At 44.4% G+C, this 26420-nt stretch overlaps 1 protein-coding gene across 4 annotated transcripts; it reads left to right on the top strand.

Moving 5' to 3' along the window:
• The first annotated feature begins 116 nt into the window (after positions 1 to 116).
• Positions 117 to 25055, top strand: asxl1 (ASXL transcriptional regulator 1). 4 transcript variants are annotated; one of them, XM_010875623.4, is made up of 13 exons: positions 122 to 701; positions 4843 to 4925; positions 5116 to 5118; positions 5243 to 5360; positions 5490 to 5649; positions 7392 to 7522; positions 7710 to 7794; positions 11909 to 12031; positions 18243 to 18409; positions 19581 to 19677; positions 20243 to 20348; positions 20469 to 21468; positions 21741 to 25055. In XM_010875623.4, the coding sequence occupies exons 1-13, from the start codon at positions 645 to 647 to the stop codon at positions 24510 to 24512; spliced, it is 4902 nt and encodes a 1633-aa protein (XP_010873925.2). In that variant the 5' UTR covers positions 122 to 644; the 3' UTR covers positions 24513 to 25055. The 4 variants fall into 4 exon arrangements, with proteins under 4 accessions (XP_019907455.1, XP_019907454.1, XP_010873925.2 ...); XM_020051896.2 differs by lacking the exons at positions 20469 to 21468; positions 21741 to 25055 and adding an exon at positions 19952 to 20017 and having other exon boundaries at positions 117 to 701; positions 20243 to 20334; XM_010875625.4 differs by lacking the exon at positions 11909 to 12031.
• Positions 25056 to 26420: the final 1365 nt, after the last annotated feature.

Here is a 26420-nt window from a genome sequence, read left to right as displayed (position 1 = left end):
TTCTTTCCATATTTTATTCAGACACAACTGTCAGGTTACATGTTGACGCCATTGTGGCTCATTTTGCAGATAGAAGAGCCTCAATGTATCCGTCCTTTCTCTCCCGTTTCTCTCCCACTAGCGGTGGTTTGTAGTGTGCGCGAGAGAGAGACTGCAAGAGAGAGGGGGTGGGGAAAGTTGTTTTGTGTTGAATTCCTGCAGTGTGTTTGACCCTTGACCTCGTTGTTGTGTTCTCTCCGCCTTGCATTCCAAAGTGAGGTTTTCCTGCAGCAGAGTTGTAGTAGCTTGAGAGGCCAGGCGCTCGTAGCTGCTAGGGCTCGCTCGTTACTGCGCCCCCGTATGTGTTTACTATATAGCTTCTTACTAGCCTTTAGTCACGTTACAGTGGACTAGAGTAGTACAACAATAGTTTGTATGAATGAATTAGCTAGCTCAAGAAGGGACGTGCTTACCGAGCACAGGACGAGCGAGAGAACAAACAACTGCGTGGTGGAAAAGCTAGCGAAACGGAGAAGAACAACTCGGCTAACGTTAGATTGCTAGTCCTGACCCACCGACCATATTTAGCTTGCTAGCTAGCTAGGAAGCTAACTGCCGCTGGAGACGCAACCGAGAGAGAATCGCTAGCTACTACAAGGGAGGAAATGAAGGACAAACAGAAGAGAAAGAAGGAACGCACGTGGGCTGAGGCGGCTCGCATGGTAATATACTAGCTATTATTAGTTATTTTGTGATGAACTGACAGCCCATATGCTACAGGCTGGACGAACAGTCAACCGAACAAAGATTTGTCGGATTCGGAGTCTGGACTGTCTGGTTGACACTGTACGCAGCCCGCTAACGGGAGCTAAGTAGCTAACAGGGAGTGCTTGAATAATCCCTCAAACATTAAATCGTCAGGTTAACAACGAAATGGAGACATCAATTGAGGCTCTGATAACAGAATGCTGTTGTTATTCGTATGACTACACATTCCGTGTATGACTGTAGCTAAGCTAAAACTCATTGTTGGCACCCCGCATATACAGTAACTAGGTAGGCAGCTAATGTTAGCTAGCTACCATACGTCTTCGTTTCCGATTGACCCTTTGTTTGCTAGCTAGAGAGAGAGTTAGCGTAACACACTGTATTAGCAAATTAGCCAGACTGTCACCATTCATTGAACGTGAAGTAAACCACATTTCCCCGACATTTCCACCAAAACTGTTTCTCGGCCAGTCTACAGTGTCTGTTCGTTTTTTAACACATTTACCCTGGGCCCTCAGTGTTAGGGTCAGAGCAAGGGTCAGGGGAATACCACCCCCTCCTTAGCTAATGTTAGCTAGGTAGATTCAACCATCAAAAAGGCATAAAGCCGTGCAGCCATCAGCATAGTTTTTGCAGAACCACGCTTCTGCATTCGTATAAAGCTTTCCATGTCCACGTTGATAAACAAGACAGTCAATAAGTAGCATGTAGAGGACTGGCTACAACCCAATAGTGCGATTCATGTGTAGCAGTATAGACTAACATAAATGGCTTTTGGTCGTTCAGTGATATTTTTGTGTCATGATTAATTTTTTTATTGTGATTTCCTTAAAGAGGTCTAGACGTTCAGGTTTAGCTAAATAATGCATTTGATAGAATTTATATGAAGAGGGGAATTGAGGTTTCGTATGTCATGCCATTCTTTATGTTGTGCAGGGTGATTAGTCGACTACATGAGTAGCTAAGCAGAGCCCTAAAACAGTTCTTGAGTATTGTTATGACCGGTCTGCTTCATGCAAAGTCCATTGATTTCCATGGGAGGCAGTTTACTGCTTTGTGACCCAGCTGCCAGCCGAGGGTGTGTTGCATAGCAGTATCATTGGTGCTTGATTATATTGGGGATGTGAAGTGGATGCATTTGAAGATTCCATTGACTCTGTTGAAATATTTACATAACCTTCTATTTTGTATATTTATTTATGCATTATTCAGATGCAATGTAGTTAAGTGTTACTTCCTAACATCAGTGTTGAAGTTACTTAAATGAGCAGGACCACCCTTTAGTGTGGGGATGTGTACCCTTTTTCAGACCTCCTTTACGATTCTCGGGGGAATTCAATTTAAAATGTAACTTGCCCTATGTTTGCCAATGGAAGACGTTGTCCAAAAGAGACTTATTGGAGACAAATGTCAAAACATTCACCAAATAATGTTGCACAATGTTGACCTATTTTGGCTACCATGAGAGGACCCTATCACCAAGTAATTGTGTGTATTTGCTAAGTACGTAAACAAGTCAAGGTTGGCTGTAGTGGGAGTGACTGTGGAATTATATTCATATACTGACCTTCTAATTTAACATATTCATCCTTTAATTTGATAGGATTCTTTCCCTTTTCTTCTTCCCATGAATCCTAGCATGTTACCTAGCAACAACAACACCTAACATTTTTGGGATAAGTCATAACACAAGAACTAAGTAATGTAATTATTGCCAAGAAAGCTATCACTATTGCGGTCACCACTGTACCTTATCGTTTTTTTGAAAGCAAACGTTTTGATCCGTTGTTCGGGGCGTTGATTGACTGACCCCAGTCAATGGTCACGATGCATGCACACACTAATGCGATTATTGTAGATAGACAGTTTACATAGAATAGTTTAAATAAAACCTTTGTAAGAACAACAGTCATGTTAACATGTTGTTTACATGTGTGAAATCTGACTACCTGTTGGCACTTTGATATACGCAGAAAGTCATCTGTTTATTTAATCGTTCTACCACAGTGCATGTTATTTTTTTTTAAAGCCTTTTTAATACTGTGTTCAGAAAGTTTAAAACTTGCATTTGGCAAATCTAAGAGAGTGCTTTGGACTTGAATCGAGTGATATTTGCGTACAGCTATTTGACCAGCCACTTATCAGAGTACGTTGTCCCAACAACCTTTCTTAATATTTTAAACAGGCTCAAATAGTCTTTATAACATATTTAACGATAAAAAAGCAAAACAATAACATTAGGCTACATGCCATTTTCTTGCTCTTCCTCTGCCTTAATCACATTGACTCTTGTCATGTACCGAGAAACTCAACCAGCTCCCTGTGGAATGGACATGTCTCTGCCACTACCATTCAGTCTATTCTTGTGATGAGTCTGGAGATAAATGTATTTTCCTTTTATTCCTTTTTTACACAACCAGAGGAATTATCGACTTGAGCCATGTTCTTTGTTGAAGGTGGCCAGGCAGAGGTCCCCGTTTCCCGGCAACAGCCCTATTTTTGTCGACCTGTCCCCTTAAATGTCCCGTTAGGCCTCAGGAAGAAGGTCACTTTATTTTTGTTGTTGTCAATATGTAGCATACACCATACCTTGCTCGTCACTCTGCATTAGTCAGGGGAGGGTTCCCGCATGTGCACTACAAAAAGTAGCAGCCTGAGAGGAAGCTTTTGTGTGTTCATACTACAAAATAATTGGAAATGTAAAAGGCCCTAATGGCCTTAGCCCCGCCTATCAAGCACCATGCATGCCATGGCAGCACTACAAAGCTCTGTGGCACTTTTGGTTTTGACTGTGTGGGGAATGCATGTATTTATAAACTAAGGCCCATATGTCACTGCAGATTCTTGTGGTGAAAGTGTATAAGTCAGGCTAGCTTTCGAAGAATCTCATTGTCAGACATTGCTTTAACTCTTTAGTGTGTTCTGCCCCTTGTGCTACAACATGCTAGGTTTGGGTCTAAAAAAAGCACGTTTAAACTGGAGATGTTTTTCACTAAGGCATACAGGAATGACAGACAGATTAGTGTCACAAGACCTACTTGTGAGTGTGGCTCACATACTGCTAGTGAAACAGCGGTGGTTCCCTTGCACAGACAGAATTTTAGGTATATTGGTGACTGTGTGCCAGTGGACACACAGATTTACTCTATCTTGTTGAAGATATAACTAACTTCACCATCTGGCTCCGGGAGTCCATCAGGGTCTGTTTTCAGTTTGTTCTTTTGCTGCAGTGACATGAACAAAATAATTGTTTTTCTATATTTGCTGCCCCTTGTCTTAGGATTCTATTTGCATCGATGGAATTTAATCATGGCACATAGGGTTTGCCAATGATGTAAATCTTCAATAGGCTTGTGTTGTGCCGGTTCACATGGGTTGGGTGCTCAGAGCCTTTGTCTGCTTGTCTCTCGCCCTGACCGAAATACTCTTCCTCTCTGTCCCACTTCCTGCTTGTGTGTCCTTGCCCACGGGTTCATTTGAAACTGCGCTCTATTACCCAGTCGGCAAGCCTGTCTGTTTTTCCTTCTTGCCCAACTTGCAATGATCTCACAACCCCAAGCACCTTTCCCGGTCTGGTCTTATTAGTATTAGGTATTGTCTTGTAAGAGAATTCTTGACCGATGCCAATATTCATATACCACAATCAACCTATAGTGATGGTTTTATAACGCTGTAACCTGGCATACATTAAATAATTCTAATGGTGGTTCTCATTTCAACTAATGCAGATTAAATCCTACAAAAGTAATCTTTCTGTATTTTTTAATAACAAAAGACTAACAAAAATAAGTATGATAACGAATGCAAAATGTTTAAATTATATGATATATGTACTTAGTAGTGGGTTGATTTTGTTGTGCCATCTCTCTTTCTTACTGGAGATTGAAGACATGCTCTTTGCTGGCAAAGCGTGAGTGGTTTTAAGAAATGGATAATCGTTTATGGGACTGACTATTTTGGGGTTTTTGCATCCAGAAGTTCTGAAACTGCTGTTTTCAGTGACTCGATTTATGGTGTAGATTTGTAGTCAGTAATAGGCCTTCCTCAGATATTGTGTGCTATAACATGTTCTTGACTGATTGTAATGTTTTCCAGGTTCTGGAGAACTTCTCCGATGCCCCGATGACACCCAAGCAGATCCTTCATGTTATACAGACCAAGGGGCTCAAGGAAATGAGGTAAACAACTACTCCATGCACTCACATAACGGCCATCTCCACGGTAAACACAACGTACGTACGAGAGTAGTATCGCTCTCGTTTTAATGTGTGTTTCGGTATCAAAAGTGTGTTTCTAACGTAACTTAAATTTTTCCCTTCTCCTCCATGATCGGCCCGGTTCCATATGCAATGTGTTCAACACAAACAGAAGGTGAGATGGGATAAACTTATTTTTTTCTCCTTTGCACGCCGAAGTGTCATTGACCTTTAAGTACACTTTCTCTCCCACTCGAGTTGCCTGTCACTCATCACCCCTGTCTCCTTCTGTCCATCAGTGGCACGGCTCCTCTGGCCTGTCTGGTGACTATGCTGCACTCCCAGGTGAGGGGGGACCGAGTGAAGAACAGCATCTTCTTCAAGCTGCCTGGCAGGATGAGTCTGTTCACTTTGAAGGTATTCCCACCTCCCCTGCAAAAACAACACGCACCTACCCTCCTTATTAACCTCATCGAAAACCTACCCCGGAAACACATAGCCGTGCACACCTGTTTCAACACTTTCATCTGACTGTCCCTTCTGCAGAAGAATGCTCTGCAGTGGACCAAGAGTTCCACAGAGTCAGAGACCGCCGAATCCACCACACCAGCTACCGCTACCACAGCAACAGCCGGGCCAATGGAAGGGGCCGAGCAAGAGAGCTGTGACTCAATGGAAACGGTTGCGGCAAGTGGAGAGAACGATGGTGTGTATGACCGTGATTACAATGTGATCCCAAATAATGTAGTGGAGGTTTCACATAAATGGCCCAACAGCAAATCTACTATGCCACATAGTAGTAGTATTGACAGTTTTCAATTGGGCAGCTATATCAACCAGTGCATCTCAGGCGCACCCTGGCATACAAAATGCAAGAATGGTCAAAAATTTTATAAACGGGAAAACTGATAAGAGCAATGCTTGCTGGGCAATGAAAAAATGGTTTCTAAAACCAGTTGAGCATGAGAGATTGACATGAATTAATTTGAAAAAAGAAGTACGCTCCCTGAAAAGGGTTGTTTATTTTCCCCAATGCTATTGATAAGTTAAATGTAATTGAAACAATATACTTCATCAAAGTCATTCATCAAAAATCTACAGAAATGTATTTCACAGTGTGGAAAAAAAGTAGTACACCTTTAGCTTCAATAGCTGCCGTTGCTCGCTTTTGCAGAAATAAATTTATGTAGCTATGCATTTGTTTTTTTATTTTCAGTTTCTAACATGTTTTCTTGCTTTGTCATTATGGAGTAAAGAATTAACCAATTATTAATTTATTCTGTAACACAAAATGTAGAGGTACTGAAAGGACCTGAATGCATTTGGAAGGCTCTGTATATTGTCTAGCATTTTAAGCTTTATTTGGTGGAGATTTTCAGAAAAGATGGAGAGAGTTCTGTTAAAGTTGTAGTGGGTCGACATTGAAACTATAGACTGCATGACCACTATGGTCAGCCTACGTTTTGACGTCATTTCATTTATATTTGAGTCATTAAGCAGATGGACTTATCCAGCAGAACTTAGGTACTGCATACGTTTTAAGGCTGCTTGCTGGAAAGTCCATCCTACTCAGTGAAGAACCCATACAAATAATAAATGTAGCAAGCATAAGTTGAAGGCTGTGGTTTTTGGCAGTGGGGTTATTGTGGTTTCTTGTAATGGGATGGGACTCATCTGTCCTGAATTGAAAGAGTAACTGGTACCACCTTTGGGATTCTAGGACAGGGAACAGTTTTGCCTGGAGTGATCAGAATCTGCCTTCCTGTAGAAGTTGGATGGCCAGGAGAACAAAGAGCCTGGGTTTGGGATGTAAGATGCGAGCAATTCCTGAATATAGGGAGGGGCAGTTCCCCTTCAACAAATAAGGAGTTGCAGTAGTGTGGAAGACGAGTCCTTGGATTAGTTTTCCAGACTGATTCTTGCACACAGACAAAGGCTGGTCTTGGACCCCGAAAATATTAGGAAATGGCATTAGTTAACAATAGTCCTGGTCTAAAATATATTTTTAAAATAAAATGTGAAAACGTACCTATATGTTTACCAAATATCTGTGGTGCCATTGAGTTGTAATTTTGTCATCTGTGTCAAAACATCCCATTTTAAACCAGTATACATCTGCTAGTCTAAAGAGCTGCACAACTGTAAAACAGACAGGATTTCTTCGGATGTGTTTGTTGCCATGGTTACCGGTGCACATGACACTGCCAACCGTGGCCTAGATCTGTGTGTGTGTGTGTGTGTTCTTTACAGCGAAGCATTTATTGTTTGCGTTTGTGTGGAAGCTTCTGTTTCTAGCTCAAAATAGTTTGATGAAAACTGCATTGTCTCCTCATTTATAGTCTGAAAATCTCCATTGTCAACATTTGTGGTCCATTGACAGTGGGATCCCAGTAAAGAGAGAACCATTTCTGACCATACCCTTCTTAACCCCTCTTCCCCTGCCCACAGCATCCGTTGATGAGAGCTCGTCCAGCGCCTCCTGCTCCACAGAGCCCCAGACCAGGCTGAGTAGGTCTGGAGTCTCTGGACATGCTCGCTCCGAGGCTCAGGCACAGACCCGACTGAGCCGGTCCAGACAGGTAAGCCCCCCCCCCCCCAGCCTGTCTGAGTTGTGTTGCTCAATAGGGATCCAAAGGGTTTCAATACAAGGATTAGATGCATAGGAAACAATTGTGGATTGAAAATGCTCTTAATCTCTGAGTTACCGTTGACATGAGATTTTGCCTTCTGCTGCCTTTCATCATGTCCCCTTCTTCTCTGCTGCAGTCGGGCAGACAAAGGAAGAAGGCCGTAATGATGCCACGCGTGGTCCTCACTCCACTCAAGGTCAATGGAGAACATGTCCCGTCAGGTAAGCACTGCTCTCAGCTAGCCCTTCTGCTACCCCCACCCCTTTTCTCTACACTCACACAAATACACACTCACACACTCTTTTTCTGGGCAAACCATTGTTGCAGCATTCTGTGGTGTTAAACAGTTTTCAATAATGTTCCCTCATTCTTTTGGGCACTAAGCAAATGTTTCGCCCTGTGGAAAGAAATGTGAAAGTTAAGAGTTGTTTTTTCAGTGAACGCTAAGTAGAGCTTATTATTAACAGAAATGTTTGTTATATATCAAATGTTAAAGAACTAATTCAAGTGAACAGCTTTGCACTTTAGGGAGTTGTAGTTCCATTCAGCAAACACTGTAGTTCCGTTCAGCAAATATGTGGCAATTAAATGCAATTACCATAATCCAGTGTGTCTGGTTACATAGACTGAGTATGAACGCTAAAGGATATTGGACACTACGACGAGTGATAGCGTAAGGTACTATCTCTATTGATAGTTGTAGTAGTTAATCATTCTTATTAACTGTGGCCTCATCAATGTTGTATGTGAGGTAGCTTTGTTAGAGACACTTTGAGGGTTTCATAATTATCTTTATAAATATTTTAGGTATTAATTGAAAAAGACAGTTTTTTCTGAAAGAGCAGAGGGAAGAAGCATGGTTCAATACCCTCCCACTGCTCTTGCTGCAAGAACTGTTCTCTTTCAGATAAGCACTGCAGTTGTGGCACTACTGTTACAGGGCTCTTATGAAGATAATTATTTTATTCTATGTTGTTGCACAGTTCATTTTCAGGAAAAATTGGGATGATGGCTGAGGGAGGAGAGACAGTTAGTTTTGGGTGGAGTCAGCATCATATGGCATTTATTTAAAAAGACAAAGAGACGATAATCTTTGTTTGCAAGACTGAAATAATGTTTTTGGCAGGGAAGACGACCTAAAAAATTATTGTCATTGTTTCACAATATAAATATCATGAAATTTGAAGCAGTCTTTGAAAAATGCTAATCACAAATCGTGCGGCACTCATTTTAGTGGAAGGCACCATTTTTATGGGTGGGTCCTAAGAGAGGTTTTTGTCATTTATTAATTTTTTTGTCATTTTTTTGTGAATGGTTTACTTTGCATCTATTCCCATGGAAGTCAGCTTGTTGCTTAGCAACAACAATACTTAGCATTAAAAATATTTTATTATGCATTGGAGGTCTGAGAATTGAAATTTTACATACAGCATATCTGGCATTATAATGTACCAGAAACATTTGACCATTTACCACTTTTAAGCCAGTGACAGCAAAACCCTAAGTTACCCTAATTCACTACAACTAATTCTCTAATAAGCTAGCTAACTACTGTAGTATCATTTTATCACAAAAACGTTTGAATAAAACAGCAAATTCCTGTTCTACCCTGAGTTGGTGCGGTATTGAGTCAGGTAACTCGATAATCCCTATATACCTTGCGGCAAAACCTTATTTCACCATTAATGTCTTCCCTAGGGGATTTAAGATCCACTTCAAATGATGTCTTTGTTTCTTTTTGGCATACACCACCATAATGCTTTGATAACTGTGTGCACATCTATAGGACAAGGTGACCTGTCAAAAGTGGCTGAATCTAAGCAAATATGCTGACAAACGTAACTTTGTCATGATTAAATGTACTGTTATCAAACCGGAGCCAGGGTAAACCTAAACAAACCTCCTTAGTTGAAGTGGTTCTAAAATTCCTAAATGGGATGAATGGTGAAACGCGAAAGGAATACATTTTGACGCTAGGTTTTATGGGAATTATGATGCGTCGATTAGGTTAATGAGTAATGCTGCAGTATGTATTCCAAAAAAGGCCAGGTTGGGAAAGTTTTCCGCTAGGCTTTCCTTATTACATTGCTTGCCCAAATAGGAAGTACTTGCTTGCTGACACCTTGACCTATTACAGGGATGGGGATGATGCAAGGCAACCCTGTCCAACATTCTGCCCACCAACGGGCACTGCGCTATGCCAGTTTGCATTGACCTATTGATGATTTACATGGACTGTCAGTATGCCATACCTATGATACATTATTGTGCCACTCAGGGGGAGCCCTGTAAACAACCTTTTTAACTGACGCACTTCTCAAAGACAGCTTGAACTCTTGAGCTGTGTGAGGCTTGCTTATAATTGGGTGTATAACATGCTAGTTGACAAAGGATATTGGCGCTATAAAAAGCTCATCCACTAGTGGGTTGAAAAAAACACTCATGGGCTAATGTCAATGGAATACTACTTCTGTGCTCAGGTTCTGCTTGGCTTCAATGAAATCAGTCTAAGTCTAGTGAAGTTAGATGTTTTGTATTGTAAAGGAGTTGATAGTGTGTTGATTTTACCTTGTTAGGGAAAAAGGATAATTGTATGTATATATGTATATAGTGCAAGCGAATGTGGAAAAAGTTCCATCTAATGGATCTCTATGGGCAGTTGTTATGCACAGCAGTTCTTTGGGAGGTGCACAACCATGTCCATGCACTGGTCAGAGTGAACATTACAGTGTGGCTCCTTGGACGGCGTATGCGCACTTTGTCTTCTGTAACGTGAACATTTGGGTCGCACTTTTAGCATCACCTTTCTGGGTTCTGGCAAAATATTGTTGACACAATACTAACTTTGATACCAATGCCAGGTTATTCTACAGCAAACATAAATACAAATAAAAGGTAAAAATAATGCTAAATTATTGAACAATAACAAAAAATAATATCTTATTATCTTTATACCCATCTAAATAATATTCAAGTGTTATTGATATTTACAGCTAATAAACTAATGTACATTGAATTTACATTTAAAAACAATTTCACAATAATAAACTAAATAATATATAACAAGATAAAGCTTTTTTTATAATGGACATTTGTGGATATTCTGTTTCTCCATAAATGGAAATTGTTGAGAAAAAACGAATAGCCACCAAACATCCATTGTAAAACTAACTTAAACTTGCTTTGCAAATGTAGATTGCATAATGATTCCTTATACTATTCAGGGTTTGTTTTCCCGCTGAAATTAAGTGAACTGTGTGTAATGTTTATCATTTTTGAAGCAAGTACATTTCAGTTCCCCAATTCACCTGGTCTCAGACGTCTAGACGTCACTAGTAGGAATTCACAGATAAGAAAATTCTTCAATACTGATTGCCATTGCCAATATTCAATATTTTTACACAGTTCTTAGGTCCTGATGTGATATTATTGTGATACTCCAAATGTTATATGCATTGATGTTCTAAACTTACTGTTCCTAAGATCTGCTGCAGGGGAAATGAGTCATGAGAAAATTGATACCTGTTCTGAGGTTTAGAAGAAAAAACACAATGTGTGATCTCTTTCTTATTCTGAGGTTCCTGTAAAACCTTCCCCTCTTGTGGCTGGTTTTCTGACGATCTCTGAGCAGAGTAACCTTCCCTGCCACTCACTGTTTTCAATATTTGTCCTTGCTTCTTTTTGTGTGCTACTGGATTATCAGTCTCTCCCTTCCACCACTGCCACATTTGCTAGAAAGTGGGGTGAGGTGAGGAGAGCACCCCACCACCCACCTTCTTCTCTATGGGCTTGTTTACATGATGAAAGAGAAAATAAAACGCTAGATAGACTTATTTTTGTTTGCATAATCATTTCCATTGCGTTTGAATCGACTCAGGCATGTTCAAGACGTACCATGCAGGATTTTGGCGAACCGCATAGAAACCGTTTCCCGACACAATTGTCTTCACCCCAAAACTCCGGGGGGGGGGGGGGGTCTATCGAAAATGTGGCACATGCAACCTCTGTGGAGTTGCAAGTTTACACAACAAAATCTAGCATCTCCAGTCTTCTTGGATACTTCCCAGAGAATGTAGGGGAATGTAAACAAGCCCTATGTGTCAGTGTGGGCCTGGGTCACTGCTCCCCTTGCTTTGTGTCTGTGCTGCTCACCCCTTTCAATCCCACACCCCACCGCGTGCTCTGGGCTCTACTGCCCCCCCCCTCCACCCCCACCCTCTTCTGGCTTTTCTGCCTGACCCTTTTACCCCTGCCTGCCTGCTCATAAGACCCCCTTTATACACATGATGGGAGTTTTTCACCAGGCTCCCCCTCCCCCCCACCTCTCACCCTTAGGAGCAGCAGGGAGGTGCATGGAAGGCTCTAGGGGGGGTCCAGGACCCACGCTTCGTGCCCGCCCCGAGCTGGCTAGCTGGAAACGCCCCCAACACTTCAAGAGCATTCGTGGCCACCACTCAGGTACAGGGGTTAGACCTGTGTATAATCACCCCAAACCAGCCTCTCCTCAAAAACACCCCTCCCTCGGCCGCAGTATCAAACCCTAATCAGTTAGTAACCCTCCAAACCTAGTCTGTACCATTGTGGTCGAATTGAGCATGTCTTTATTTCTCTTCATTAGCCCATTTATATTTAGTTTAATAAATATAGGGGGGATGAATTCAGCTGTGAACCAGCTTTGTTTCCTTCCATTGTTATTTGAGATGCCCAAAGGAACCTGAACTGTTGGCTGCTTGACAAGTCTGTATCTTCACATATTAACTTAAACCCTCAAGAATGTCCGGTTCATGTCCTGCTTTATGGCAGCATAAGCTGATTGCTCTGCTCTTTTAATGGCTTTTTATAGATTAATTTTTATGTGCATTCTTCTTGAATAACTTATGTATGTGTTGCTAATGAATTGCTGATCAGTTGTATCTAATTTCTTTCAACCATAAAAATTTAACAAAATCATGCTTTTCTGCAATCTACTCAGTAGAGCTAGCTGATTGTTTTCATTTGAAGTTTTGTATTGAAAATCTACACTGGAGTTTAACCTATCATCTGGAGATATATAAACTGGACATTCAGATCTACTTGAGAATTTCTTCATAGTTTTAAGGGGATTAAACTGCTTAAAAAAGGACTTGTGCAACTTGGAATCCTTCAGAAAAAGGCCAAACATCAAGGAAGATGAGGTGGTAGGAAAATAATTAAAGAAACAATACTGTCCATAAATTTCTGTACATTGCCCTTTTTTCGGCTCTACCAACTCTACGTAGTGTATAATCTGATGTCTTGAGCAAGTTTAACATGTCCATGTTCCATCTCTAAATCAGGCCCCTTTAAGACTGGCACTGTTTAACATGTAGCCTCTAACACAGTAGTTCTCAAGCCTCTCCTGGGGCCTCCACAGCCGTTCCATGTATTAGATATAGCCCTGATCTGGCTCACCTGAATCAAGCAGCCAAAGGCTTGATAATTAGTTAACAAGGTGATTCAGGTGTGCTAGCTCTGGGTTACAACCAATACATGGAATGGCTGGGGAGGCCCCAGGAGAGGTTTGAGAAACACTGCTCTCACAAACAACTCCATTACAAGAGTTTATCAAGGACAATTACCTAGGACCTCTTTGCTTGACAGAAATGTTGCACTGAAATTGTGATTCCTACCTTTTAAATGAAACATATCCCCCTGGCTATGACTATCAGGAAAAGGTCTGTGCCCATGGTAGGGGTGGTGGTCTGGCTGTTTTGTCTTAAATGTTGCCTGTCCCACCTGGCTTATCATTTCAGGGCATGTCTTTTAAATTGAAGCCTTTCAAGGTGGTACATGTCTATCGCCCTCCTAAATCAAATGCTGTCTCATAAGAGTTTTCTGAGCTGATCACATTTGTGTCCTGTTCTATTCAATGTTGTTGTCCTTGGTGGTTTCATCATTCATGTTGATTCAACCAAATATTCCTTTGCCATTGACTTCCTGAACCTGCTGGACTGTCTTAACCTGATACAGCATGTCAGCGTCCCCGCACACAATCGTATACATGACTTCATCGTCACTGGAGAAGTCCCGTCATCAGACCTGGATGTACATGAGTTAGGTGTCTTTGACCATAGGTTTTTGACATTGTCTGTAATTACTCCTGCATTTAAACTCCCTAAGAGGACTGTTAAACTCAGAAGCACCAAGTACCTTGACACTTCTGTCTTCCAGGAGTCAGTACAGCCTGCCCTACTATCTGACTGGCACAAGTCCACTGCTGATGAGATGGTTGACCTGTATAACTGCACATTGAGGAACACCTTAACATTCTTGCCCCTGTAAAATCCCACCAAGTGTCATTCCACCGGTTTTCCCCATGGTTCACAGAGGAGCTGCGCAGCATGAAGACACAGGGCCCCAAGATAGAACATTGGTGGAGAAGCACTGGCTTCCTGCTGGCCTGTAAAGACCAACATAATTATTTTAAAGCTTTAAAAGCAGAATGCTCTAGTTTCTACTCTTCTTTGATTGAGAATTTCAAAGATAATCCCATGACATTATTTAACACCAAAGTCATGTAGAAAATGAGCAGATGATGTGGTGACACCTGCTACTGTGCTGGAAATCATATTAAAAAAAGAACTTGCAGCAGCCTTCTTGGCCCTATTCCAACATCATTCTTCAAAAAATGCTCTGTCACACTCACTGATTTTGTTACTCGTTTGTACAAAAAGTCCATGTACACTGGGCAGGTACTGTCACTATTCAAGATGGCAGCCATCACCCCCTTGCTCAAGAAACTGTCCCTTGACCCAGAGATCCTTTCAAACTACAGGCCTATTTTCAAACTCCCATTCATATCTGAAGTCCTAGAGAAGATAGTGGCAACTCAACTTTACTCACATCTCAGTGCTAATCAGCTTTGAGATTTTCCAGTCTGGCTACATGCCAATGCATAGTACTAAGACAGCATTGGTGAAGGTTGTTAATGTTCTTCTCATGGCTGCAGATACAGGATCCCCCTCCATTCTGATTCTTCTGGACCTCTGTGCTGCTTTTGACACCATTCTACTCCAGCGCATAAGAGGGCACACTGCCATGTCTGGGACTGCCTTAAACTAGTTCCCCTCTTACCTCTAACCACAAGAAGTATGTTACGCTCAGTGAGGCAAGATCAGAGATGATCACATTAACCTGTGGTGTCCTACAAGGGTCGGTTCTAGGACCTATTCTCTTCCTGCTATACATGCCCACACTTGGCCAGATCTTCATACTACAGTGTTCAATTCCACTGTCACACATATTCAAACCAAACCTGACACATCTTCCATGTCTAACCTGTCCAACTGTCTGGACGTTGGATACAGAACATTTTCCTCCAACTCGATAGCAGCAAGACAGAGGCAATGCTTATAGGCATCCCACCGCACATCAACTCCAAAGCATCTTCCCTGCCATTTACGGCCACATCATTCCCCACTCAGTCATGAAATTTTATCCTACTCTTTCTTTTAAGGCCCACATTAGAATTTTTCCCCCTGTAAAAATTTTTTTTTCACCATAAAAACATTTCTCATGTAAGACTTAACACCTTTTCTGATGCAGAAAAGTCAATCCTCTCATTGATTATGGGAATGCAGTACTAGAGGGCCTGCCAGCAAATACATTTAGGAAAATACAGCTCATCCAAAACAGTGCTACAAGGATCGTGAGACAATCAGATAAATCTGCCCACATCACACCTCCCCTTGCTGACCTTCATTGGCTTCCTGTCCCGCAAAGAATTGGCTTTAAAATTGTCCTTTTAGTCTATGAAGCTATCAATGGCTTGGGACCTGCCTACATATTTGACCTGCTCTCCCCTTATGAATCTCCACGCCCTCTATGGTCCAGCAACGGCAATCTGGTCAATGAACCAAGAACCTGGCTCTGGAAAAATGGTTGACCGGGCCTTTTCTTTCATTGTACCTGACCTTTGGAACTCCCTGCCTGACAGCCTCAGGGCACAGACAGTCAGGGCTTTTAAATCAGGCCTCTGTCAGTTGGCCTACCCTCCCCTTTAATCAAATTATACTGTACATTATTATTACATAATATGTATTATACTTTTTTTTTACTATATTGTCATTACCTTTTAATGTGTATATATTGTGCATAATATCTTTTATCTGATAGTAATTTTATTTAATATTTTAATGCACTTTGAGATTATTCCTTTATAATGAAAAGTGCTTTACAAATGCAATAAATTATTATTAATATTAAGAATAGTAGCAGCTGTTGTGGTTTATGGGGCTTCTAATAGATTACTAATACTAAGTCTGTAATATCAACTATTCTGGCTTGTTTGACTTCAGAGGTCAACTCTCAGTGACCTCTGGGTGAATAAAGGAGAAAAACATACAGTTCTGGAAAAATTTGAGACCACTGCACCTTTTTCTTTCCTTTCCAAAAAAGTTGAAAAGGAAGGTTTTGAGTGAGGAACCAAGTGTTCAATTTGCAGTGGTCTCTTAATTTTAACTCTTCTGTTCCTCACTCAAAACCTTCCTTTCCAACTTTTTTGAATGGAAAGAAAAAGGTGCAGAGATATCTTAATATTTTCCAGAGCTGTATGTTAATACCATGTGTTATAGCACAATATAGCACTAGCCTATGGATAGAGAACAGTGGCATGTTCAAAGCATGTAGGGTTTTATCTGATCAGCTTTTAATGTAAGTATATTAACAAGGCATAGTGACACCTTTGCTGGGGGCTTTGAAACAATGTAGCTGTATTCAGTTCAACAACAGGGAGGTGTGGCAGGTGCGTGGAAAGTTGGCTGACACTAGCATGCCAAGTGAGCCTAAAGGAGTGAGACCAAATGTAGAGGAAACATTTACTTTATGCAACATCACATTGCTATTGTCCAGTGGAATATCACCATAGCTTCCTGCACCTACATGATTGGTTGTTTGGTTACACTGGATGTAATTCATTGAATTGCTTCATTTTCAGCCCAGTTTATGTTCAACAGCAGGATACAAGCCTAGTTTTAGGTAGGTAGGTGCTGTGGTCATTAAGTAGTCTAGTCTTCCCTGGTGTAGTTTTCAGGGTTACATTTGGAATAACATTGAAAGTGATAGCTTAAATATTCAGTTTGATGTTGAAATTAATATTATAATTAGTATAAAATCTGTCTTGGTTTGTGGTTGACAATGTCATCTCTTTTAGCCTAAGCAAAGCCTACTAAAAACGCTATTATGTTGACGAGAACCAACGCATGCGCAACATGGGGATGCCCCAAGGTTCCTGGATAGTACGGACCTAGCTTTGTAGGATAGCTTAACTAGCTAAAAGCTTACCAGAAGAAAAATGTTTTGTCTTCTGAAGTAATATATTTCTTGAACTTCAATAAAAGACAGCAACAACAATCAGATAAACGGTCTGAACAGTGTCCTTTATGATTTTGGGCACAGCTAAAATGGCATGTTAATTGTATCCATATTTCCGTTGACTGTCAGGGTATGATTCCTATTAAGAAAGCATTGGGAATCACAGATACGGCTCAAATCAACGTGCCAGGTTGGCTGCCTCCTAAAGGAAAACTTTTGGAAAGTTGTCTAATGGCAGAGTGACACAAGGCCTTGATCAATTAAAATATGTAATTACAATATTCTTGATGGGGATTGGCCTTCTGAATATTCTATTTTGTATTTGTTAAGTAGGCTAACTTTTATGTTGGCTGAGAGAATACATAGCCCTTCCAAAATAATTCTAAACGGCATGCAAATAACTGGGAGTAGCATTGCTTTGTTTGGGCTATTTATTTCAAATCTGATTGATATTCAAAGAAGTCTGATTCACAAAATATTAGCTGTGGTGTCAAAGTATAAAGTAAAAGTAGCTTAGCTGTGTTCACCAGGTGAGGGGTGCTCCTAATTAAGAGCAAAATGACCAGGTGAAGGGAGTTCGCTTATGTCTAAAATTTTAACTTCTCTCACCTTGCGCAAACAGCCAAATACTTTTACTTTGTACATCTGGATATTGACTCAATTTATGACTTTTAACAAATGTGTTACTGCAGTCCTTTATATTGCACTATTGCTGAAAATTCCAGAACATGGCCTATTATCATTTTATAATTATTTATTTCTTCACATTGCACACAGGAACACAGAGTTTAGCTCCAAACATGTGTTTTCACATGATTGAGATGACGTCCTGTTTTATTGTTTTCTTTTCATTCAAATGATTGTACATTTCAGATATCTTTATACATTGCTGTGGAGTGTTTATTTGTAATTTTTACAGTTAATTGGTTCTATGGGAACCAAATCTGCTTGGTATTAAACTACCCTTTTGTATATTTCCTGGATGTTACAGAGGTTAGCTGTGATAGTTTGATTCGGTAGCTAACCAATAGTATGCTGGTCATTAACATTGTCAACCTGAACAGCAGTGCATTGCAGGTGGCTAAGTGAATGTTAGGGGTGGCTAACTGTCCCAATACTGGCCACCCAGCCTGGACTTAACCGCTTAACAGCTGTGTTCGTGTTGTTGTAGGCTACTAAACTAAATGCTTGACTGGCTGTGCTGCTGGCTATTAACAGGACTTGTGTTGGTTGGCAATGAAGCAGCCATGTTGTGTTGGCTGTGCGTTTAATGAATGAGTTTGCTAGCATTAGCCACTTGCTAACCCATATGGGTCTGTGGCTTGTTATGTGCTTGCAGGGCCCATGAAAAGGAGCCGAGGTGCAGTGGAGGTCGACTTTGAGACACCTGGCTCCATCCTAGTCAACACCAACATCCGGGCACTCATAAACATGCGCACATTCTCTGCCTTCCCGGCACACTCCCAACAGCAACTCCTGCAGCTCCTCCCTGAGGTTGATCGCCAGGTAAGTGTGCAATGTCCATGCTCCTAATGTATCCTTAGTCATCATTTTACAGCTCTGGGAAGATGGCCTAGGAATGTGCCTGGGAGGCACTGCTCATATTTAAGCATCTCTGCCCATTCTTAGCCAATTAAATTACAATATTGAATATTACACTTAGCAATAAAGAAGACTAGATTATCAGGGCGCAACAGGTAGCCTAGAGTTCATAGCATCTGACTGGGGGGAAAAGGTTGCTAGATCAAGTCCATGAGATGAGGTTTAACATTCATACTTTTGACTCTGGTAATAGCATCTTAACTAAAATGTGTAAATTGTTTTGAATAAGAGCATCTGCTGAATGACTGGAATGTGAAATGTAATCTTTTCAATAAAACGAAGCATCAGTAAACATGTCGTTCCCCTGCTTTACTGTTTTACCCATACTTCCTGACCTAACCAAAGATCTCAGTCCATTTCAAAGAGGTATGTATTTAGCTCTTCCTTGGTTAGACAGAGTTGTGCTAACCACTGGGTTACCAAGAGACTTGGCGTGGCAAGCTTTTATAGCTTAATTGCATAGTTTAACAAAAAGTATCACCACATTTAATTACAATGATAATTGTCCATAGCAGCCTGCTAGCAATTTAATATCAATCAGATTCTTGTGGATACGCATTCCATACGTTTTTATAGAGCTGTTTAAAAGTAGACTACAGCATTATTTTAAGAGACCATTTTATAAAAACATAAAGGATCGACTTGACTTCACCAACAGCCTTTTGGATGCAGAGACAGCAATTGTTCTATATACAACTATGCAAACACGTGTTAATTTTGTTTTTAGGCACTTTTAAAATGTTGGTTTTCAACAGTAACACATTATTCACCCAAGTTTTGTCAAACAATATATAGTAGGGCCAGAGGAATTGTCAGACACACCTAAGCGAACAGACCAAACACATTACACTGTTACCCTTATGATTTCATCATTGTGGGGAAATTAGCAGACTTAGCAAAGCCAGCTGCATATTAACAGCCTGTTTTAGGGTTAGGCTTGGAGACAGTGAATCTGACATCAATCAATGTCGAATTTGCGTGGGCACAATTTATATCCAAATTGGTTTTGGTATTTCTCTCCAGCTTTCAGGGAATGTAAACACAATCTGGTGTGTCCTGTCACCCACTTCTCCAGGTTGGACCTGATGGTTTAGCTCGCCTGAGTAGCTCAGCTCTTAACAACGAGTTCTTCACGCATGCCTCCCAGAGCTGGAAGGAACGGCTGGCTGAGGGTTAGTAACTGTTAGTTATAATAAGGTGTGTTAGTCTTATCAAAACTACATATAGAATGACCTTCCAAATTTCACTCCCTTGCAGTACAGTTGTCATTGTGGCCATTAGATCACATCCTGCTTGAAACACCATGGAGGGGAAATCCATTTCTGTTTAGGCTAAAAGTTATTAATACTAGTAGTAATAATGTCATATTAAATTAATTTTATACATTTCAAATTAATTTAATATGCATTTTTTATTTTCTCACCCTATACATTTTTTTTCTCACAGCTACACAAATAAAATGTCTCCAGTTTTCACAAAAAGTCTGGTCTCCATAGAGTGGCAGCACAGATGGTGAACACCTTCCCTTTGAGTTAAACCGCTAGCAAATTTACAGATATACAGAAATTGCCAGGGTGTTTCTAGAAAAAAACTGCATATAGAAATATCTCATCACTTACTATGTCTTCAGTATCAGTAAGTACTCATTACTTCCTAATAATACTAAATGCAACTACCAAGGGAAATTTGAAAGATACCTGTTTGTTAATCTTAATCAATATTTCTTGCCATACTCAGGGGAGTTCACCCACGAGATGCAGGTGCGATTCCGCCAGGAGATGGAGAAGGAGAAGAAAGTGGAGGCGTGGAAGGAGAAGTTCTTTGAGGAGTACCATGGTCAAAAGTAAGTCTCCAGTCAATTGGCTGTTTTAAACCATGAAAACATGTTTTAAATGACTTCAATTCTATGTGTATCTTATGAATATCATGAGCTCTGTATTAACATTGTATTGTGTGGCTGCAGGTCTGGCCTGACCCGGGAAGAGTCTCTGAAGTTGACCATGAGCGAGGCAGCCGATGCTGCGGCCAGTGTCCTGGACACGGAGGTGGCCTCGGCAGGAACGCCCAAGCGCCGCAGTGTGGGGAGGCGGCGACGGGATGGCAGGATGAGACGGCGAACGCGGGCGGACTTGAGACGCAGGGCGCGCCGCACCCTCTGCAAGACCAACTCCCCCGTCCTGCAGTCTCCCGAGCAGCCGGAGGGCACCCTGACTGTGGATGCGGCTGCCTCTGTCTCTGCCCCCTCGCCGGTCCCCGAGGCCACGGCCCTGCAGGGAGAGGTTGTGCTGCAGGCAGACTCTGGACTGGAGACCCTGGCCGCCCTGGATCCATTGCCCTGCCCTTCGCCCGCACCCACTTCTGTGAACGTGCCTGAACCTGAACCTGAGCCTAGTCCCAGCCCTAGCCCGAGTCCTAGCCCGAGTCCTAGCCCTAGCCCCAGCCCCAGTCCAGCATCCATCAGCGCCACTGATGAGCCCGAAGTCACCGCCCGCCTGCTTCCCGAGGAGCCCGCCCCTGTCGTCGCCTCAACCTCCTCTCCCTCCTCTTCGTCTTCCTCATCGTCGTCGTCGTCCTCCCCTTCCTCCTCTCCCTCCTCCAACTCCGAGAGGCAGGGGGGTTTCACCGCCGGCTTGGACTCTTCTTCCTCGTCCTCTTCTTCCTCTACGGCCGCCGCCACCGCCGATCCGCTGGACGACGGGGCCTCTGCGGTCACCTCGGTCACAGGGGGCACTGCCACCAGCAGCCGGGAGAGCAGCCCCGCAGCCAGCCCCGCCCCCACCGCCGCTTCCTCTGCCCAGGCCAAAGAGCAGAAGAGGAGACCAGACGAGTCCCAGGCCTTCTCCAGCTTTCCCGAGAAGAGGCCACGAATGGACGATCGTCAGTCCTTTCGTACCACAATCGACGGGGTCCACACGGAGAAGCCCCAGCCGACAGCTGAGGAACCCAAGGTCCCACCTATCCGGGTATGAGGTTCCATTTCTAACTGTAAGTCTGTTGTGGCTGTAGTGGCACAGTGGGAGCCACCTTGTTTGAAAACCAGGAATCCACAATCTGTAAAGTAAGTTTAGTCATTGTGGGATTTCTGACTCAATCAAACGAAAGGCCAAATCAACTTGGTAATTACATAGTAATGATTCATTTTGGGTTTATTTTATTTCCCAAGTCCCGCATTCTAGTGTCCTTTATCTGGCAAGAGTCCGTGTTTGACATTCTGTCCTTGTCTGTGTTCCTCCAGATTCAACTCTCCAGAATCAAACCGCCCTGGGTCAAAGGGCCGCCGACCTACCAGATCTGCCCCCGCATCGTGCCACCCGGTGAGGGCTCGCGGCGCTCGGGGACGGGGGCGCGCACCCTGGCGGACATCAAAGCCCGCGCCCAGCAGGCCAGGGCCCAGCGCGAGGCCGCTGCTGCTGTTGCAGCCACTGGGGATGGGCCAGGGCCCGGCGGGGGCCGGACTGGTGCTGGGCTACCGGATCGCAGCAGTGGAAGACGAACACGAGAGCACCCAGGACCAGTCGAGCCCGGAGGAGGAGGAGCACCAAGATCCGGAAGTGTGGAGGAGCAGGGATCGCCTTCGGGCTCTCATCCGCCTGGAGCACAACTACAGCTGTCCAATATAGAGTGCTCCTCTACCCCCACCCCCCACACAGCTGCGCCATCCCCGTCCCTGTCCACCTCCTCCAACCCCTCCCTGTCCTCATCCGAGCCCCCGCAAACCCCCACCCCACCACCGCCTCCCCAGGAGGAGCCGCCGAGAGAGCTGAACGGGGAGGACGGTGCCGCACAGACGTCCCCCCCAGTGAAAGGCACCTCCAACGGACTATCAGACAAGGCAGCGCAGCTGGAGCCCGAGGCTCTGCCCAGCCCCCTCGGAGGGCGCGGCGAGGGGCTTGCCTGCAACACCAGCCCCCTGGCACCCACCTCCATCCCCGATTCCCTGCCGAGGTTCGGTGCCCAGGGAGTGGATGTGATCAGGTCCCTGGCGGGCAGCGAGCAGACTAGGGGGGCCGGCGGAGGAGGGGGCGTCATCCAGCACGGCTCGCACCACGTGGGGCCGCAGGAGAACCCCCCCACCCCAGCTAGAGAGGGCTGCCTCCAGGGCGAGAGGCAGCAGTCCGAGCCCCTCGAGAGGGAGAGAGCCACGGACCCCCGTCCCTGTCGCCCGCCCTCCGCCGGAGAGGACGAGTCGGGGCGTCACAGCGACTCCACGGAGACCGCCTCCGACTGCGAGAACGAAACCCAGGAGGAGGAGGCCCATCTGAGCACGTGGCGCTACCACCTGCCCGCTCAGCGCAACGGCAACGTCCAGCACCTCCACAGGCTGTCTCAGCAGGCCCACGGCCAGCCTGTGATATGCAGCCCCACCCCACCGCAGAACCAGCAGCCCGTCATCCAGGCCCACGTGTCTAACCACCACGGCCAGACGGTCATCCAGCCCTGCTACCCCAACGGCCTGCCCAGCCAGAGCCTCACGCAGTCAGGCCAACAGCAGCCTGGACGCGCCCCCCAGCTGGACCAACAGGCGGTGAATGCGCCGCACTCCCAACAAGCTCAGCGTGCCCATAAGACTGACACCACGGACGACTACAAAGGGTCCGGCAAGGGCTCATCTGAGGAGGATTGTAGGCTGGGGTTGAAGCCCTCTCCCATCCCACCCTCTCCTGGCGCTAAGAGGCTCCCTAGTTCAGCCCGGCCCGTGTCCACAGTGGAGGCCAATAACCCTCTGGTCACCCAGCTTCTCCAAGGCAGCCTCCCGCTGGAGAAAGTCCTGCCGCAGACACACTCGGCCAGCAAGCTGGAGATCAACCGTCTGTCAGGGGCGCCGCAGCCAGCCTCCCAGACCCAGCTTAACCGGCAGCAGCAGACCAGGAACCCTGTCCCTCGCTTCAGGGGTCCCCCAGATGCATGTACCGGGGAGCCCCTGGTCCCGGAGCTGACCACTCAGAACCAGCAGAAGTCGCCTGCTGGCCGAGGTGGTTCCCCGGGAGCAGGTCAGAGCTTCGGGTCCTCTCCCCCAGGCACCGTTCCCTCCCGCATGGCCTGCCTGCTGGAGGAGGCCTCCTCTCGGGCCACGGCCATGCAGCAGTACTTCTCTCAGCAGACAGGTGGCTCCGGTCCCCCCGGAGCCGTGCCAGTCATCACGTCTCTCTCTTCTTCGTCGTCCTCTTCCAGGCGCAACTCCCAGGAGTCGGCTGTGATCCGAGAGTCACCGGAAAGGCACCACAACAACCCAGTTCAACCCCGTCCCACTCCGGAAGCCCTCTCGCCCCCCAACAGCAACCTCTGCCCCTCAGAGGTGGTCCCCACAATAAAGATAAACTGGCACCCATCTAAACCCCACCCCCTGCACCAGCAGCAGCTCTCCCCAGCACCCAGTGTGAAAAGTGAGGTAACCTCCAGGCCCTCTTGCCAAGCTCTTGCCAAAACCTCCCCCTCTGGCCCCATGGTGGGCGGTGGGCCAGGCGTGGTGGTCACCAAAAAGGAGACACCGAACTCCATGGACGGTTACCTGACTGGAGGAGGGCTGGGTGGAGGCGGGGCTATGGAGGGACTGCTGAACATGGAGATGTCCTTAGCCCGCATGGCTAAGAAGGAGGCGCAGAGCAAAGCTCAGTACTCCTCTACCTCCCCCTCCTCGTCCTCATCTCCGTCCTCCTCTTCCTCCTCGTCCTCCCTTCCTTTCCAGCTCTATGGGAAGCTGCCCAAGCAGGGCGGGGGCATGTCAGCGCCCGGCTTCAGCTACACGGCCAATGTGTCGGTGGTGGACGGCAGCGGCTTCTCGCGGAGCATCGCCGATGGCGTCCTACAGCTGCGCCAGCGCCACAGTGCCAGCCAGAGCGCCACCCTCAGCATCCAGGCATTCGCCGACAGCGCCGCCGAGGAGGTGGCCCTCAAGTGCTCATGCCGCCTCAAGGCCATGATCATGTGCCAGGGGTGTGGGGCGTTCTGCCACGATGACTGCATCGGGCCCTCCAAGCTGTGTGTGTCCTGCCTGGTGGTCAGATAAGAGCCTTCTGACTGGGCCGTAGTGATGGCGGTTATATGGCGCTGACACCTTGGGCATACCTGCTCGATGTATAAACTGTTGACGGACCTAACACATCCAGGACTTGTGAGAGAAACAAAGGTGTGGGACTCTAGGCCCAAACATGTACATTACCCTTGGAAGAGGGTGGGGACACAGTGGTGGGTTGTTGCCTTGTATTATAAAATCAGTCTGTATTTTTTGTTGCATATTTTTTCTAATGCTGTTACGTTGTTATTATTATTATTATTATTGTTGTTGTTATTATTATTATATTATTATTAATATTATGTGAATTTACTTGGCACGGTTGATTGTAAATTGTGCCTTTTTTCTTTATTTTCTCAAAAACATTTACCTCATTTATCTTGAAATACCTGTCATCAGTTCATTGTGAAAATGGTGGCCGTTACTGTTTGTTTTCCACTCTGGCCCTACAATGAAGGGTTTGGAGGTGGATTTTTTTCCTCTTGTCTCTTTCTTGCAAATAAATATTTTTTTAATCATTAAAGCAAGCATAAATTACATTGTTCAGTTTTCATCTGTTTGTTCATCTGTTTTCATATAAAATCAAGTCTCTACACTGCAATTAATAACCAAAAAATTTAAACACTTAACATTATTAGCAGTCAGTTGTAAAGCAATGGCACATTTCCAATTCACTGGCAGGATGATATCTAAAATGATTGCAGCAGTAGTGTTCACAGTCAGTTTTCCAAAAATATATTCTGTCACATGTAGATATTCAGTCTAAATACACAAGATCATTTGTTTTACATGATATGAATCACTTGAATAACTAAATTCAGAAACAATGAACCCATTTAGTGCTGGGTAATTGTGGTATTGAACATGTCCAAATATCTATGAAGAAACATCAAAACCGCTTCTTCAAAGAAAATAGTTCAAATGTACTGTTTAGATTACATTTACGCTTAATGGTGAACTGCTAATTTATGCTCACTTTCTACCCCAAATCCTATGGTGCACAGGAATTTCCAATTTCCCTTGAAATGACAATGGTCCTTTTATAGTTTCTAAGTACATTTTCCAGATATGTATGTGTAACTGCATTTTTCATGCTAGTAGTACTATGGACATCAGTTTGAACCAAAGTGCCCTCTTAATCGATAGTACCATTGTCACCCCTACACTCACCTAAACTTCAATTCAATTAGACCGATCAGCCATAACATTATGACCACCTGCCTAATATTGTGTAGGACTCCCTTTTGCCGCCAAAACAGCCCAGACCCATCTAGGCATGGACTCCACTAGACCTCTGAAGGTGTGCTGTGGTATCTGGCACCAAGACATTAGCAGCAGATCCTTTAAGTCCTGCAAGTTGTGAGGTGGGGCCTCCATGGATCAGACCTGTTTGTCCAGCACATCCCACAGATGCTTGATTGGGGAATTTCGTTGTGTTCCTCAAACCATTCCTGAACCATTTTTGCTTTGTGGCAGGGGGCGCATTATCCTACTGAAAGAGGCCAATGGAATCAGTGTATACCGTTGCCATGAAAGGGTGCACATAGTCTGCAACAGTGCTTAGGTAGGTGGTACATGTCAAACATCCACATGAAGGGCAGGACCCAAGGTTTCCCAGCAGAACATTGCCTAAAGCATCATTCTGCCGGCTTGCGTCCTTCCCATAGTGCATCCTGGTGCTATATGTTCTGCAGGTAAGCGATGCACATGGTTATCTGTGATGTAAAAGGAAACATGATTCCTCAGACCAGGCCACCTTCTTCCATTGCTCTGTGGTCCAGTTCTAATGCTCACGTGCCCATTGTAGGCACTTCGGCAGTGGACGGGTCAGCATGGGCACCCTGCCAGGTCTGTAGCTACGCAGCCTCATACGCAACAAACTACAATGTACTGTGTGCTCCG

This window comes from Esox lucius, chromosome 12 (assembly GCF_011004845.1).
Source record: "Esox lucius isolate fEsoLuc1 chromosome 12, fEsoLuc1.pri, whole genome shotgun sequence".
NCBI lineage: Eukaryota > Metazoa > Chordata > Actinopteri > Esociformes > Esocidae > Esox > Esox lucius.
Note: the sequence above shows the minus strand (reverse complement) of the source record. Positions and strands in the feature narration are given on the sequence as shown.

What these genes read in the sequence shown, in the direction of transcription:
- asxl1 (XM_010875623.4), top strand. Translation starts at nt 645, where the DNA reads ATGAAGGACAAACAGAAGAGAAAGAAGGAACGCACGTGGGCTGAGGCG. An exon ending in GGGCTGAGGCGGCTCGCATG is followed by an intron (nt 702 to 4,842) that starts GTAATATACTAG and finishes AATGTTTTCCAG; the next exon opens with GTTCTGGAGAACTTCTCCGA. An exon ending in CATTCGTGGCCACCACTCAG is followed by an intron (nt 12,032 to 18,242) that starts GTACAGGGGTTA and finishes ATGTGCTTGCAG; the next exon opens with GGCCCATGAAAAGGAGCCGA.